Source organism: Cinclus cinclus, chromosome 28 (genome assembly GCF_963662255.1).
Source record: "Cinclus cinclus chromosome 28, bCinCin1.1, whole genome shotgun sequence".
NCBI classification, from domain to species: domain Eukaryota; kingdom Metazoa; phylum Chordata; class Aves; order Passeriformes; family Cinclidae; genus Cinclus; species Cinclus cinclus.
Window position 1 is genome coordinate 3,197,329 of NC_085073.1, and position 16,265 is coordinate 3,213,593.

The window sequence follows — 16,265 nt, forward strand, 5'->3', positions numbered from 1 at the left end:
TCCTCATTCCCCACCTTGTCACGATCTCATCCCCAGCGTGAGCATCCCAAAAACTCTCTCCTCAAGGCCTCAGCTGAGCATTCACAAGGCCACGCTGGTTTTCCCACACGCTGCAGTCACTGTGGCACAAGTAGTGGCCAGGCAGGGCTAGCGGAGGGGGCCAGCGGGCAGGGCCCCCGTGTGCAGGCTGGGCACAGGCAGCACCTGCTCCCCTGCCATGCTGCCCACAAATGGCTCTGCCTGTTGCTGAGCACCAGCAGAGCTCCCCTCCGGATCCAGCTCTGCCCTCACCAGCTGCTCTCCCCGACACAGCCGGAGGCACCGGAGTCAGCCCCGGGTGCCAGGCAGGTGCAGCTCTGTACCGTGGGTGCCACGGGGCACAGGGCGGGGTGTGACCACTGGTGCCAGCACAGCTGGTGCACCTTGTCCCCAGGGCAGAGCGCAGCTGGCACAGGGCGCAGGGCCTGGCCACCAGCTCCACCGGTGGGGCACCGCAAAGGGCTTGTGGCATTTTGGGGGAAGGTAGAGGTGGGAGTAGAAGGAGGGAGTAGACAGGGGAAACCCACCCCACCCCCACCTTCAACCCACGGCAGAGCAGAAAAGGTGATGAAGGAGGTTTCCCAGGTGCCATCCCCACTCCCACCCTGCTCCCATCACAGGGCCTTGCCTTGGTCCATTCCCAAAGCCCCCTTCACAACAGGGGTGCTCAGAGCCTGAGCTTGAGCTGCTGCCACAACATTCACACTGGGGCTCCCGAAAATGGGCCAGTCATGAGCAAAACAAAACCAGCAGCACAACCAGGCTGGTTTTGGGGTGTGCAGGGTTTGGCACAGACCCCAGTCACATCACTCCATGTGTCCCATCAAAGACAGTCATACCCTTTTGGGGTGCCCCAGGATATCCCTAGTGGAGAGGACCCACCTTCCTGTCCCCATCTCCACCTCTACCCCCTCATTCCCTGGAGCAGGTAGCCACGGTTCCGAGGGAGGGTTCTGGGGAGGTCTTACCTCCAAGGATGCAGGGTTAGTAAGGGACTGCAGGGGCTGCAGGGGCTGCAGGGGCTCAGCAGCGTCGGGCTCTGGCTGCTCGGAGACAAGCTGCAAGGCAAGACGTGCCGGGGCGGTGTCAGTGGGTGATGGATGGCGCTGGTGGCCCCTCGGTGGCACAGTACCCTGGGTCTGGAGGGGGTCGGGGACCCGGAGCAGAGGGGACATGGGCTGGAGGGGTCAGGCAAGGAAAGTGAGGCAGAGCTGCAGGGGGAACGCAGAGGACAGCAGGGACACTGCAGGGTCTAAGCCTGTGGCTGGGAAAGACAGCGGGTGGTCTGGCGCTGTTGCGGGGGCCGTCACCGGGAGAGTCCGGGTCTGTTACTGCAGGAGAAAGGACCAGGATGGGGATGCAGACGGATAGGAGTGGACCGGGATGGGGCATGTGCCGGGACAGGGAAGCAGCGGGACGGGGATAGCCCGAGGTCCTGGCGCCCTCCCCCGGTGCCGGTGCCGGTACCGGCGCGCCCCGCCCCGGCTCCGACTCACTCCAAGGTCAGCGAGGGGATCTTCAGCCTGTCCCGACGCGACTTCATGCCGCCGCCGCCCCGCTCCGCTCCGCTCCTCTCCCGCCGCACCGGCTGCCCCCGCGCTGGGCGGCTCCCGCGGGCGGGCGGCACCGGCGGCCTCGACGGGGCTCCCTGCCCGGCCTGCCGGGCCCGGGCCCGCCCCCGCGGCTCGGCTCGGCACGGCACGGCTCGGAATGGAACGGAACGGAACGGAACGGAACGGCAGCTCCCGGACCCCCGCGCAACCGACCCGGCCCGCCCGGTCCAGCGGCGGCCCCGATCAGCACCGCTCCCGGGATGTGCCGGGGCGCTGCCGCTGCTGAGACACCGCAAGCCCAGCACAGCCCCTGTACAGCCCCGGCACAGCCCCAGTGCATCCCTAACCGTGCCGGTATGGCTGCAGTGCATCCCTAACATCGGCCCGGTGCTCCTGCCGTGCATCCCCAGCACAGCCCAGCACAAATACCCAGGGCAGCTCTGCAGCTCCTACCACGCCCCGGTGTTCCCCAATACACCCCAGTACTGCTTAGAACACCCCAACACACCTACAGCAGAGCACAACACACCCCAGCACACCCCAGTTAACCCCAGCACATCCCAGTGCACCCCAGGAGATGCGCAGTCAGGTCCCTCCAGTGCCAGAGAACATAATGATGCCACTCCAGATTTCAGGACAGCAAGCCCTGGTGCCATTCAACAGCCATCCCTGCTGCCACCCACAGTGCCAGTGCTGTGTCCCCAAGCGTGACCGTCCCAGTGACACCCTACCCCACACCCAGGGTGGCCCAGCTCAGGGACTTACGCTCTTCCACGGCGCGGCAGGCTCAGCTCCTTCTGCAACAAGACAAGCAAGAGGTGGGGTCAGAGTGTGGCCCTGGGAGTTGGGGGGTGCCCACCTGCAGGACCCCACTCCTGCCAGCCACACCCACATGCCTGGCAGCACCTCCACTTCCACACCTGGCTGTGACGGCAGGATCGATCCCCACCCACAGTGCCAGAGTGAGGGTGACAAATCACTCACCGTGGGCCAGCACAAAAGGACATCTTTCAGTGTCCCCAGGGCTGGTGGTCCTATGGCCAGGCCCAGGAACAGTGGTGGTGCAGTGGGAGCAGCACCCATGTGCCCAGCTGGAGCATGGTCCCAGGATGGTGGCTTCACCCTCGTCCCCTCCCACCTTGGGAGTGGGGAGCAGTGAACAGCCCCTACGTTATTTACTTTTCCAGCCTCTGGGAATATTTCTTGTGAGAACTGTTTGCTCACAGGTGGTGCAACAGCCCAAAGGGCAGCTGGGGACAGGAACCCAGGCTACGGCCATCGTCCTGGCATGTTGGGCACCATCCGGCTCCAGCACTGCTCTGGTGCTCACCCGTGTGCCACCTGTCACCCCACAGAGTGTCACACATTCTGCCAGCACATTGTGAGTAGCACAATGTGGACAGGCTGATGTGTGCCCTGGCACAACATGGGATGCAGGGGCATGTGGCAGCTGCAAGTCCTGGTTAATGTCCCATCACTGCCCTGATGCTGTGCCCACTGGTCCTGTGCCCCTGAGCAGCCCAGACCCATTTTTGGCACAGGCATGGTGCTCCCTGCGGGCTGGAGCTGCTGCCCCCCATGTGGGGGCTCCAAGCAGCACCCATACACCCCCCAGGTCCCGAGGTACCCATGCCCTATCCTGCTTGCCCACGCCACACATCCCCTGTGGAAATCCCTGGATTGGGGCGCGCTGCAACGCAGTGATGCAGCAGCATTGCCATGGCAACGGGTGACATCATGCCTGGGTGCACAGGCACTCGGCAGCCCCGGGCCCACGGGTGCATGTCTGCTCCGGGGTGGCATGGGACATGTCTGTGGGTGCAGGGACAGGGCATGGGTGTGGGTGTCCCTGTGCAACCAGTTGGGGCTGACCCCAGGCCCGGCTGGGCAAGGGGATACGGAGTCCTTACATGGAGGGGGAACGCACCAGCACCCTCATCCAGCCCTGCTGTCACCCAGCCTGGATCCCCACCCGTGCCCGGAGCTGTGCCACTGGCCACCAGCGCCTGCACAGGGGAGGAGGCAGAGGAGGGTCACACTGAGGGTTGTACTGCTCAGATGGAACAGTGGGACAGAGGGCTGTCCCCCGTGCTCACCCACACACATCTATGGGTGCAAGAGCGCAGGGAACCCAACACCCTTCACTGCCAGGGGCTCTCCGGCCACTCTGTGTCCCCAGGGACACCCAGAGCATCCCCCGGTGGCCCTGAGGACCCATGTGGGGTAGTGTCACAGAGCCAGCACCCACAGGGTTCATGGTACTCCAGTCCAGCACTGTGCATCTCCCTTCAGCAAATCCCGGTAGGAGCCAGGATTAACCATCAGCTGATCCCTGTGAGGACAGCATTAGGGACCGCACCGAGGATGGCATCAGTGATAGCATTAGAGATGGCATCAGTGACAGAATAAGGAATCCGTTGGGACAGCATCGGGGACGGCATTGCTGCTCAGTGCTTTGGGATTAAGTCCTTGGTGGGAGCCCCTTCCCACCCTTCCTGCCATGGGCGTGTGGGCACCCAGCGAGTCCCACGGCTCTGCGCTTCCCGGGACTGCCAGGAACGACACCTACATCCAAGAGCCCCGAAGCCCACGGCCATGGCTCTGTCCATCTGCACCCGCGGGAAGGCAGCTCCCGCACAGGGCTCTCTCCCGGGCTGAGCGTGCAGCGGAGCGCAGCTGCCCGCGGAGCTGCCAGTTCGGATGAAGGCAGCTCCGTGCCATCCTCCAACCGCCCCGACAGCTCCGCCCGGACCCCCTGGATACTGCAGATGGGGATGGAGGCGTCAGATCACCCGGAAAATCCGGCTCAGCGCTCAACTCTGTGAGCCGGGGGGTCCCCCGTCATCACCTCTCCGAGCGCGGCAGTGAGAGCCGGGTTCCTGCGGGATGAGCAGGAGGATGAGTGTCCCCCTGCCTAAGGGAGCAGGAACGCCAGGCAACAGAGGGGCTCAGAGAGGGGCTGGCACAGCGGTTCGGCACGAACCGGCATCGGGAGCTGGGCTGGAGGGACCACGGTGCTCTCTTGGGTACCCCCCACCAACATCCCATGACATAGATGGGGCTCAGACCCGGCCAGGCTCCCATGTGGGTGCCCGGCTCCTGTCCCACCTGTCCCACACTGCTCACACACAGCACCCATCGCTGGCCCCCGCAGCACCCACCTCTCACCCACAGCACCCACCTCTCTCACACACCCACGCAGAGCCCCCCTCTCCCACACGCAGCACCCACTTCTCGCACCCTCACGCAGAGCACCCAACTCCCACCCGCAGCACCCACCTCTTGCATACACAGCACCCGCTTCACACGCACCCAGAGCACCCACTGCTCTCCTACAGCACCCACCCTTTGCACGCCCGCCCCCGGAGCACCCACCTCTCAACTTACAGCACCCACCCCTCGCAGACCCGCATCCGGAACACCCACCTCTTACCCCGAACACCCACCTCCCACCCGGAGCACCCACCTCTCACTCACAGCAGCCACCTCTCACCTACAGAGCCCGCCCCCCGCGCCCCCGCAGCTCCCACCCCTTGCAGACCCGCACCCCGAGCACCCCCCAGCCCAGGCTCACCGGGAGCGGGCTCCCCGCGCTCCCTCCCGGCCCCGCACCGCCGGCCAACGCTGCCGGTGCCCGTGCCCGGTGCTCACCTGGAGGCCCCTGCGCCGCAGGATGCTGGGCTCGTCCATCCCGCCGCGCCGCCGCCGCCTCCCGCTGCGCCCGCTCCGCCCGGTGCGCCCGGTCCGCCCCGCCGGTGCGCCCGGGGCGCCGCCCAGCGGCCCCGCCGCGTCACCGGACGCGCATCAGCACCCAGCCCGGGGCTGGCACGGCACGGCTCGGGGCTGGCACAACACAGCTTGGGGCTGGCACAGCAGCGGGCTGGCACGACATGGCAAGGGCTGATATGGCATGGGGTTGGCATGGCACAGCACAAGGCTGGCACAGCACAGGGCTGGCACAGCATGGCATGGGATCCATACAGCACAGTGCTAAAACAACACAGCACAGCATAGGGCTGACATGGCCTGGGGATGGCATAGGGCTGGCACAGTAGAGAACTGGCATGGCATGGCATGGCATGGCATGGCATGGCATGGCATGGCATGGCATGGCATGGCACTGGCGCAACACAGCATGGGGCTGGCATAGCATACAGTTGGCATGGTACAATGTGGGGCTGGCACGGCATGGGGCCAGCACAATACAGCATGAGGTGGCGTGGCACAGCATGGGGCTGGGGATGGTAGAGCACAGAGATGGCAGAGCATGACATAGGGCTGGCATGGCACAGCATGGGGCTGGCATGGCCTGGGGATGGCACATCATGGAGACGAGACCCACATGGCCCAGGGCTGGAATGACACAGCACAACATCAGATAGGAAGGTATAGGGCTGAAATATCATGGGGCTGAAATGGCATGGGGCTGACATGGCATGGGGCTGGCACAACATGGGGCTGGCACAACATGTGGCTGGCACAGCATATGGCACAGAACTGGTACGGCATAGCAGGGTGTGGGGGTGACAGGGCATCGTACATTGTGGGTTTGGCACAGTCTGCCTGGCTCAGTACAGCCCAGTATGGCACAATCTGGCATAGCATGGCCTGGCATGGCACGGCATGGCACAGCACAGTCCAGGCCTGCACAGCACAGCCTGGGACAGCTCAAGCCTGGCACAGTCTTTCTGTCTGGACACAGCCCAGCACAACAACCGTGGCAATGATGACCTGGAGCTGGCACAGTATGCCTGGCACAGTACAGCCCAGCATGGCAAGGCCTTGGGCTGGCACAGCAGGACGTGGGGTTGGGAGGTCAGTGTGGTTCAGCCCAGGTCTGTCCTGGTTCCCACAGTGCATGACAGAGCAAATGGCCTGGGGCAGCACTGCCCAGTACGGCCCAGCATGGCACAGCACGGCCAAGCCTGGCACAGCGTGCTCCAGTATGGCATAGCATGGCCTGGCCTGGTTCAGCATGGCACAGCCCAGTACAGCCCTGTCCTGCTGTCTGTCGTGGCACAGCAAAGCCCGCACGGACGGTCCAGTTTGGCACGGCTTGGTGTGTACCCCCACCCCGGGCAGGACACGGGAACACACAGGGGAACACACAGGGAGAGTCAGGAGGTGCCAGGGGGACCCTCTGTGCCCCCAGCCCGGCCGTGCCCACGCTGTCCCAGCACAGGGACACTCCCGCCACCGCCGCCCTCCGGCCCCGAGCAAGAGCCACACAAGGGGCGGCTTTCTGCGGGAACAAGGGCACTCTGTGCACGGCCCTCGGTACCACCCGGCTCCACCGTCCCGGCTCACCCGCCCCGTCACACGGCTCTGGTGCCCCGGTGCCACCGCGCTCTCCTGCCTCACTGGGGCTTTGTTCTCGCGGAGCAGGGAACGAGTGGCTCTGGGGACAAGCACAATTGACACCCCCCCCAAAAACCCAGAGAGCCCCAACCTTGGAGCAGCCGCTGGAGATCCACCCAGTTACAGGCAGAAGACCAGAAAGAAACCGCGTGGACAAAAAAAAAAAAAAAAAAAAAAAAAACCAAAAAAAAAAAACACCTCATCTTTCGCTTACCTTGCGCTTCTCTCCGTGCCGGGGCACGTGGCGCGGCCGGCACATGCGGTGCAGCCGCGGGGCAGGTTCGGCCTCACCCCAGCAGCCGTGCCAGCAAAAAACGGGGATATTTTGGTTGCTTTCTCTTTTGTTTTTGGTAAAAGTGGGGCATGCACTCACGTCTAGGGCTCTGCCTTGCCTGGGAACGGCACACTCTCAACAGAAGAGGAAACCCCAAGAGCGGGAAGCTGCGCTGAGTACCGGGGCTGCCGCCACGCCCGAGAGGGGCTCCTGCGGGGTGCCGGGGGATTGGGCAGCCGGGAAGGGCAGCGGAGCCCGGGACCCGGTGTGGGACAACCCGGCTGGGCGATGCTGGGGTGGCTGCTGGCGGCGCTGGCGGCGCTGGCGCAGGGCGGTAAGTGCTCCTGCGGTGCTGGGAGATGAGAGATAAATTCAGAAGACTTTCAATGAATGATTCGGGGGTGATAAGACTTGGGGAGCTCCCGGAGAGAGATGGAGATACTCAACCAAAACCACAGGGATGGAGTAAAGATGGTGAATCCCCGCTGGCGGCGGCCAGCGCCGCACCACTGGGAAGGGGGAACACAGGGGGTTTGGGGTGAGAATCACCGGTGCAGCTGCTCTGATTCCCCATATGAGCATCATGGCAAGCTGACAACAGCCGCACCACTGCTCCCTCCATGCACGGGATGGAGTTTGGGATGCAGAAGCCTCCAGCCGCTGCCCTGTCCCGCAGGCACCGTGGCAGCCCACGATGTCTCCTGCTGGAAGAAATGCAATACCCCCAAGCTTTTCCACTGCTCCTGGCAGCCCCTCGGCCCCACCGGCAACACCTCCTACGTCCTGAACTTCTGGTGAGTTGGGCAGCGCAGCGGGGAGGGGGAGCCCACGGGATGTGTCTGGATCCCACCCTGTGCCCGCTCCTTCCCCAGCTTTGAGAATCACAGCCTATGCCGCCGATTTAAGGTGGGCACAGTGACAAACTACAGCCCCCTGCATAGCCAAGTGTACATCTTCGAGAACACCACGGCCTGGGTGGAGGCACGCTGGGGGGACCAGGTCCATAGGACCCCCAACCACACCTTTTACCTCAACAAGGCTGGTGAGTGCCCCAGGGACCATGCTGGCAGCCAGCACCCACACTAAAAACTGCCAGACCACCCAAAAATGCCTCATCTTTCCAGTCAAACTGGATCCACCTCCTACTGGGATGCCCTTCTCTAAGAGTGGTGGCCGGCTGAGAGTGCAGGTGCCACAGCCACAGTGCCGTGGCCTGGAGCAGCCACCACAGCTTGAAGCTCGTTTCTGGAGGGTGGGAGACAGCAGGTGGACACAGGTAAGAACTGGACACAGGTAAGAACTGGACACAGGTAAAAACTGAACACAGGTAAAAACGCTGTTTGTTGGAGCTGGCAGCAACTGACAGGACAGTCAGGAGCATCACAGCAGCCCAGGGAGTGTGGGGGCTCAGTGATGTCACTGTCCCCCCCAAACCCAGCTGTGTCCCATCTGTTTCACTGCGTTATCAGCTCAGCCTTGTCCTCTGTCCGTGGGATCCTGCTGCTGCCCATAACAGGATTCTCAGGGATTACACAGACAAAACCCCAGATTATACTAATGACGACAACGGATCAAATCCAGATGCTTGTCCCCAGCGAAGCTCTCACAGCTGGAGACCCCCCCATCCCTCTCAGTTGCTGCCGGGAGGGTCCCAGAATTGAGGGGACCCCTGGCCACCATGTCCCCTGCACTGTTTGGTTCTCCCAGCCCCTAGGATGTTTGGAGACCACAGGGCAGCACTGATGTCCCAGTAAAATACTGGTTTTACTGGGTGGGTGTCTCCATGCCTGGTTCTCTCTGCAGGTGACATGTGAGACTGTGATGGTGACAGGTGAAGGTGTCTCAGGTTGGTTTATTCTCTGGGGTTGGGGACAGACATCTCCTAGGGGTGCCCCTCAGCCAGCACCCTGTGATGGCCAAAAGTTGGGGAAAGGAGGGGTCACTCCCCACCTGACCCTGCCCCCCCTCTCCAGTGACCTGTGCCCTGGGGGTCAATGGCACCTTCGTGGTCCAGCTCCGGCAAAAGCCTCCCCACTGGAGCAGCTACTGGAGTGACTGGAGCAGCAACATCTCTGTTCCCGAGGGTGAGGAAGAGGACAGGAGCCTGGTGAGATCCCAACAGCTCCCAAAAATGCTGATGGCTCAGTCAGGCTTCTTCGTCCTGCAGAAATCCTGGGGAGACCAGTGCTGAGCCATCAACTGGGCAAACTGGGGAGAGATGGGCAGCGGGTGCTGAGGCTGAGCTGGCAGGTACAGCAGCATCCCTGGGGACCCTCCTAAGTGTCCCCCACCATTTCATCCCCCGAGTCACCCCCTTTTCCTTCCCAGCCAGTCCTCAAAGAGCAAAGAGATGTCACCTACAAGCTGGACGTCCACATGTTGGCGTGCGGCTGTGCAGAGTCAGATGAGAAGGACACTGTGGTGCTGCGCTGGGAGGAGACAGAGCGCAACCTCACCCTCTCCGGGGCGGAATACGAAATCCTGCTGAGCGCGGTCAATGCCGCGGGGCCGGGGCCGGCGCAGCAGCTCCGTGTGCCGGCAGAGCAGCGCGCGGGTACCTGCCCTTCTAGAAATGCTGAGCTCCCCCGGCAGCCCTCAGGGCGTTATTTTATTTCCATCTGCCCCGAATATCCCCCGTTTCATCCCAGATCTCAGCTTCAAGGAGATCAGCGTGGCCGGCGGCACCGTGACTGCGCGCTGGGAAGCGCCGGTCCCTGGCGATGCCTTCTGCTTCGAGCAGCAGATACTGCCAGGGCCTCCGAAACAGGGAGTCTGCATCCAGCAGGAATTCCCTGCCAACAGCAGCCACGTGGAAAGAGGCAAAGGAGCTCCCCACGCTCCCCGCTGTCCCCCCTCACCCGGGGTCAGAGGGTCTAACCAGCACCCCGGTTCCTCCCCAGGAGCGCTGGGAGCTCCGGGCTGTCACCGCCTGGCCGTGCACGGCTGGGACGCGGAGCGCGGCTGGGCCACCTTCGCCCTGTGGCACCTCTACAGCAGCAACGGTGTGTGTGCGAGCACCGAGCATCCGCACCTGGCTTCACTCCAGAAGGGGCTCTCCTGAAATAATCCCCTGGGGTTTTTTTTTGTTTTTGCACGCAGATTCGCTGGTCGTGCCCATCAACATCAGCACCGGAGACGCCGCCGTTGTCCTCCAGTGGAAACCGTCCCCACGTGCCGCCTGTCCCGGCGCGCTGGCCAAGTACCTCATCTGCCACGTGGCCGAGGGGGACAATGTGACCTGTGAGTGGGACCCCCCGATCCCCGTGGGGCAGGAGGAGGGTGCTGCCCGCAGGCAGCTGCCTGACCGCCCCACATTCGGTTTTGTTTGCCCAGACAGTGAAGTGGATGCCACGGCATCAAACTACACCCTCCAAAACCTCCAGCCTGGCACAGCCTACAGGGTGGGTGTTTGGGAGGTGACAGAGGACAGAGAGGGGACCTGCAGGGTTTGGTGGCACTTCCAGACCAAGGCGCTGGGTAATGGCTGAGACCCCTTGCCCTCCCCACTCCCTACGGGGTGTTCACTCCACTATGTGCTCACCCTCACCCCAAAAGGTCTCCCGTGTTCCCGTTGGGGGCAGGGATGTCACCAGCCAGCCATGCCTATCCCCAGGTCCCCAGGGAGCAGTGTGGAGAGGCAATCTGAAGTACCTGGGCATTTCGCTTGGTCTCCCCGCCGCAGCTGCCATCTACCACCTGACCAAAAAGAGGTGACAGAGCACCATCGTCCCCAAAGTCTCTCAGGCCACCTCCACCATTACCCATCCCCTCACCAACCACTCCTTCCCCAGGGCTCGCCGCCTCCTCTTCCCACCCCTTCCCAAGCCCGTGGGCGCCAAAGCCATCCAGTTCTCGGCCAGCGAGATGAGCCAGGTGAGGTGTAAGGTGCAGGAGGGGGCAGATCCCACATCCCCAAGCACCCATGCACAGCCCTGGCACGGGATGTTCAACCACAAACCCTCCCAACACTTAGGGCCAGCCCCGGACAGGCTTCCTGGAGCCCTTGGAGAGGTTCAACCCAGCCGAGCTGCTGCTGACGGAGCCGAATCCCAGCCAAGAGACGACTGACACGGGCGCCCAGACTGCGGTGCCGCAGCCCGACGTGCCGCAGCCCGGCCCCGCGCTGGAAAAGCCGGCGGCAGTGGTGGTGACCCCGGCGGGCTGTGGGGACGAGCTGCCCTTCGCCTACCGCAGGCAGGACATGCTGAGCCCCCTGGGGTCTCCATCCTCCGGCAGCACCCGCTGCACCGGGCACCCACCCGGAGAGGAGGGGGAGGAAGAGGAGGAGGAGGAGGAGGAAGAGGAGGCAAGGCAGGGTCTGCACCAGCTGCTGATCCCCATTGCCCTGCTCATCTCCGACAAACCCATCATCATCAGGGATGAGGAAGGGTGGGATCCCTCGCCGCAGAAGTCCGTGCCGTAGCCATCATCAGGATGGAGCAGCGGGGCTGGACGGCAGGAAGGGCACGGGGGTGTCCCATGGAATGCGGACTGTCTGTGTGGGATGCTGAGTGCCCAGTCCGTGGGTGGCACCGGCACTTTCAGGGGTTTTTCTGGTTTCCAGGACACGGAAGGCCATGCCTCTGGATGCAGCATTGCACTGGGACAAGTTTTGGCCACGCAATTTGCAGTCTCAACCTTTCACTGGAGATAAAAGCTGAGAGAAAGTGGCTGCAGTCTGGCCAGGACCGAGGGTATTTCCATGTCTGGGCTGGGAAGAGAGGCAGGGCTTCATCCCAGCCAGCTGCTACCTCTGGAACCAGTATCCTGGTGAAGATGCAAAAAGGCCCGCACCAAACACCAACTGCCTGGAAAAACAAACAAACAAACAACCTTTATATATATATATATAAATAACTGCACAAAGCAGCAGAGATGAGAGGGGGGTTTTCTTTGCCTGACCGGAGCAGATTACAGCAAGCATTTAGAGCCGAGGTTCAATCCACGGCTCTGTGGAGGACACAGACAGGCAGCCGGAACGGGGGTGACCCATGGGGGCCCCCCCAGCCCCTTCCCGTGGGGCCACGCCGCCGCCTCAGGCCTTATCTGGGACAGAACAGGAGATGAAAAGCAATTTGTGGTTTTCGCTGCCTGGCGCGGCCGTGTTTACTTGCTGAGAGGGCAAAATGAAATCTTAAAACCCTAAAAGCTACGTGAGTTCAGTAACAAGGGGAAATCCAGGTGCGGCACGGCGGCACAGCCGCGGTGTCTCAGCCACCGACACTCGACCTCTCCGCTGCTGCTCTTGGCTCCACTCGTGTTTTGCAAAGTATTTCACCCAAACTGCGCTCGCAGCAGCGGCACCCGCGGGCGGAAACCGCTGCGATGCCGAGCGGAGACAGCGCGCCGGGGCGGCATCTCCACCCCGGCCTCGGCCAGAGACGGCGGGGGTTGCATTTATGGCCATTCCCAGCGCTCCAGGGGTGGGGCGGCTGCGATGCTGTCGCCCCCATGGCCGGGGGGCTCATCCAGATGGGCGCATGCGGGACCCCCATCACCGTGTCACCAGCGCCGCGCCACCGCTGTCCGGCACCGCGCGTCCAGCCCGGCTCAGCTGCTGGTGGAGCCACGAGGTGGCACCAGCCCCACGTCCCCACGGCGATTCCCAACCTCTTGGCAGAGCAAATCCACCGTTCCCTCCCTGCGTGCGTCAGGAGCGTGTGCCAGTGTCTCTGCCAAGCCCCTGTGCCCGGAAACTTCGCGTCTCCAGCTCCCCAGATCCCTGGGGTTCGGCTTGAGGGGGAAGATCTGGAATCCTGCCACACAGAAGCCCAGCGCAGAGATCAGATTTAGGGATTTTGTTGGGATTTGGGTGACGCCAGGCTCACTTCGGAACACACCAGGCACACGTGGAGGAAGTATCTGGTTACGGGCTAAGAGGCACACTCGGGTTTCAGCCCCAGCCCCTGTTTACAGCAGGTTTTGGGGGTCAGAGCCATAAGGGAAAGTGCTGAGGGTCACTGAGAGCTCAGCCCGGTTGGGTGGCAGCAGTAAACATGGCCCGGCTCAGGGCCAGCGCCAATGCCAGTTAATCATTCCAGTTCATGGAACGAGTTCACAGCAGGACAGCCAGGCCTGGCCACCGCGTTGAAAACACCCTGGGCAGGGAGGGGACACGAGACCCCCCTCACTGCCCTCATGGGGTCACTCCTCAGGGATCCATCCCAATCATGGTGACTCTCACATCCCCTCTGACACCTTCAGGGATGGCCCTGTCTCCACCAGCAGCCCGCGTGTCCCAAGCTGGGCAGTGCTCTGCCAGGAACACGGTGCCATGTGGAGCCATGGACGTGCCCTGGAAAACTAATCAAGCCAGCCTTGCCAATTAGCGCTAGTGAGCAGCTCAGGACTTGCTAATTAGTTTAAATTTCCCAGGACTGGTTTCCAAATAAGTCCCCAGGCACCATGCTGAGCTTGGTGACCCAAGGACAGCCGCCAGGCCAGCTTTTGCAGCCAGGATGTGACCTTGCCTGGTCCTCTACCCCAGCACAGCACCTAGATGTGCCACAGGGCAGTGGTTAGGCCCGGCAAGAGCCACTGCCACCCACAGCCTGAGGACACCTCATTACACACAGCAGGGAACTCATTACACCAAAGGGGGCACTCCTTCCAGGACAGCTCTGGGATAAGCAGCCAAAATCCATCCCAGAAGGGAAGACAAAGGTCAACCCAGTGCCATTATTATGCATCGACCCCAAAATCACTCCATGGGGTCTCCTGTTCACACCCAACGGTGCCAGCACTGCCCACACACCACTGGCTACAATGTCATTTGCTGGCACAAACGTGGAATGTCCCTGCCCTAAGGGGAAAAAACCCTATTCTCACAGGGTTCCTGTGCTGTGTCCCCAAAAGAAAATGGCACTGGGGACATGTGCACATAGATTGACCTGTCTCCACTTGCTCTTGTGGAGTGGAAATTTCAGCACTGCATCCCAAGGAAGCAGGTGGGGCAGCCAGAAGGAGCTGCAGGGAGATGGTGGCAGCCTGGGGAGTTGGTCTTGGCTCCCTGATTTTATAGAACCACAGGATTGTTAAGGTCAGAAAAGTCCTCTAAGATCATTGAGTCCAACTACTAATCCAGCACTGCCAAGCCCACCACTAGTCCACATCCCCAAGTGCCACAGACACACAGCTTTTAAATCCCTCCAGGGCTGGTGACTCCATCACTACCCAGGGCAGCCTGTGCCAGTTTCCATGAAGAAATTTTTCCTAATATCCAACCTAAACCTCCCCTGGTGCAACTTGAAGCCATTTCCTCTTGAATTTGGGCGATGTGATCTCAGAGATAGAACATACACTAGCCAGAGGGGGTTGCTACAGCCCCATCAACATCAGCCCTTGGGGGGTTTGAGCCCCTCCAGATGGAGAGGACCATCTCTGCAGGCCCAGATTTTAACACCAGATTAAGATGTTTTGCTCCCAGGCTGAGAAATCTAACCTGTTCTCCAGTCCCAGGGAAACAGCCCTGCAGAGCCACAGCCTGGCTTTAACATGGGCAGAGGAGGTCACAGCCCTGTAACCCCCTCCCTCATTAATCCGTCCCTTTCCCAGCCCCTTCCCCCATCCGTACATCCCTCTCCCAACACTTTCCCTGCACCCAGCACCACTTCCTGCTCCCTAAACCCCATCCCGAGAAGAACTGCTGCCAGTGAGAAGTTTGAGCCAAGCCTGACCACCAGCCATGGCTGGGAGTAGGATTATTTGCTGGGCAAAAAGCCATCACTGCCACCACTTCCACAATGCCACCCTCTGCCAGGCAGATTAGGTGACTTAATCCCTAAGCAAACAAACTGATCCCTAGGATTTTTTTTTATTATTATTATATTTAAGCAGAATTCAAGGGCTGCAGACAGCTCATCTCATCCACCCCCCAAGCACTGCAAAGCCCCCCTGGCAGGATACCTGGCAGTTCCCTGCGGTAGAAAACAGATGGGGAATTTGGGATTTTCTTTCCTAAAAAAAAGCTTCTGGGATTCTTCTTCCCCCTCCTCCCCCCCCAAACAAGAATTGATGGCACAGGCAGCCCAGTGGGGAAGGGGCTGCAGGGCCCACAGCTGGACAGACGGGCACATGTGGACAGAGAGCCTCTGGCCGCAGCTGGGCTCAGCTTGTTTTGAAAGTCACGGGGATTTCAGCGCAGCGTTTTGCAACCATTCGGTGTCACAACAACAACAACTCGGTTCTACTTCACAAACAGGCCCCGGGGCCGCCCTGGCTCTTTCCTGCTCACGTCAGCTGCAACAGCCTCACCCGGGCCATGGCTATTTCCAAACCTAGCCGGAAAAAGACTTGAAGCAGCAGCAAAAGTGAATATTTCATCTCCCCCCCAGCCACCGAGAGGGGCTCAGAGCTGCCCTCGGGCCGGCACTGGATGCTCAGATCACTGCAAACCCCGCCGGGATGCTGCGAGCCCCAGCACGCCAGCTGGGAGGAATGGTTGAAAAATCATCTTCTCCCTGCCCGAACGGCCTTGCCATGGCAGGGAGCATTTTCTTCCCTGCAGTTTGAATGTTCTCGGATGGCTGCTCGCAGCCTCAGGGGCAGCTCAGCCCCTGGCACAGCCGGAGCTTTCCAGGCTTTGGCAGCTGCAAAGCGACTGAATTATAGTTGCCTTTTTTTTGTTTGTTTTCGGTTTGTTTTTTTTTGTTTGTTTTGTTTTGTTTTGTTCTTTATTTCAACGGAAACTTTGTAATAATAGTAAAAGAAATCATAAACTCAGAGTGTCGGGAGGCGGGCGGCCGCCTCCGTGCGCTCCCCTGGGTATCGGGTGATCGGGAAGGGGAGGACGCTGCGCCCTTATCGCCACACGCGTTCCCTGCCCCCTTGGCAGCGGAGCCGGCCAGAGGTTTTGCAGCATAAACATATTTTGCTCAAGCAGACGGCCAGAGTTGAGCTAAGGACAACTCGATAACCAAAGAGCCCCCAAAAAATCGCCTTTTTACAGCAGCCTCCCCCATCTGTCTCACCCCAGCAAGGCGCCAGCCCAGCTTTGCAGCGATAAACACAGGACCAAGAGCAACCCCCCTTCTCGCAGATCC

At 61.4% G+C, this 16,265-nt stretch overlaps 2 protein-coding genes across 2 annotated transcripts; both read left to right on the forward strand.

The window, feature by feature from the left end:
• The first annotated feature begins 4,647 nt into the window (after window positions 1-4,647).
• Window positions 4,648-5,496, forward strand: LOC134054248 (uncharacterized). Its single transcript, XM_062509853.1, has one exon. It carries the CDS (start codon window positions 4,648-4,650, stop codon window positions 5,494-5,496), a length of 849 nt encoding a protein of 282 aa, XP_062365837.1.
• A 2,160-nt stretch (window positions 5,497-7,656) lies between these two features.
• IL12RB1 (interleukin 12 receptor subunit beta 1) lies at window positions 7,657-12,053 on the forward strand. Its single transcript, XM_062509854.1, has 14 exons — window positions 7,657-8,018; window positions 8,097-8,266; window positions 8,349-8,518; window positions 9,028-9,070; window positions 9,186-9,308; window positions 9,392-9,474; window positions 9,553-9,778; window positions 9,873-10,043; window positions 10,125-10,226; window positions 10,324-10,464; window positions 10,558-10,701; window positions 10,736-10,934; window positions 11,016-11,109; window positions 11,204-12,053. Exons 1-14 carry the CDS (start codon window positions 7,657-7,659, stop codon window positions 11,645-11,647), a joined length of 2,472 nt encoding a protein of 823 aa, XP_062365838.1. The 3' UTR covers window positions 11,648-12,053.
• Window positions 12,054-16,265: the final 4,212 nt, after the last annotated feature.

What these genes read in the sequence shown, in the direction of transcription:
- LOC134054248 (XM_062509853.1), top strand. Translation starts at nt 4,648, where the DNA reads ATGGGGCTCAGACCCGGCCAGGCTCCCATGTGGGTGCCCGGCTCCTGT.
- IL12RB1 (XM_062509854.1), top strand. Translation starts at nt 7,657, where the DNA reads ATGGAGATACTCAACCAAAACCACAGGGATGGAGTAAAGATGGTGAAT. An exon ending in TGCTGAGGCTGAGCTGGCAG is followed by an intron (nt 9,475 to 9,552) that starts GTACAGCAGCAT and finishes TTTCCTTCCCAG; the next exon opens with CCAGTCCTCAAAGAGCAAAG. An exon ending in TGAGCCAGGTGAGGTGTAAG is followed by an intron (nt 11,110 to 11,203) that starts GTGCAGGAGGGG and finishes ACTTAGGGCCAG; the next exon opens with CCCCGGACAGGCTTCCTGGA.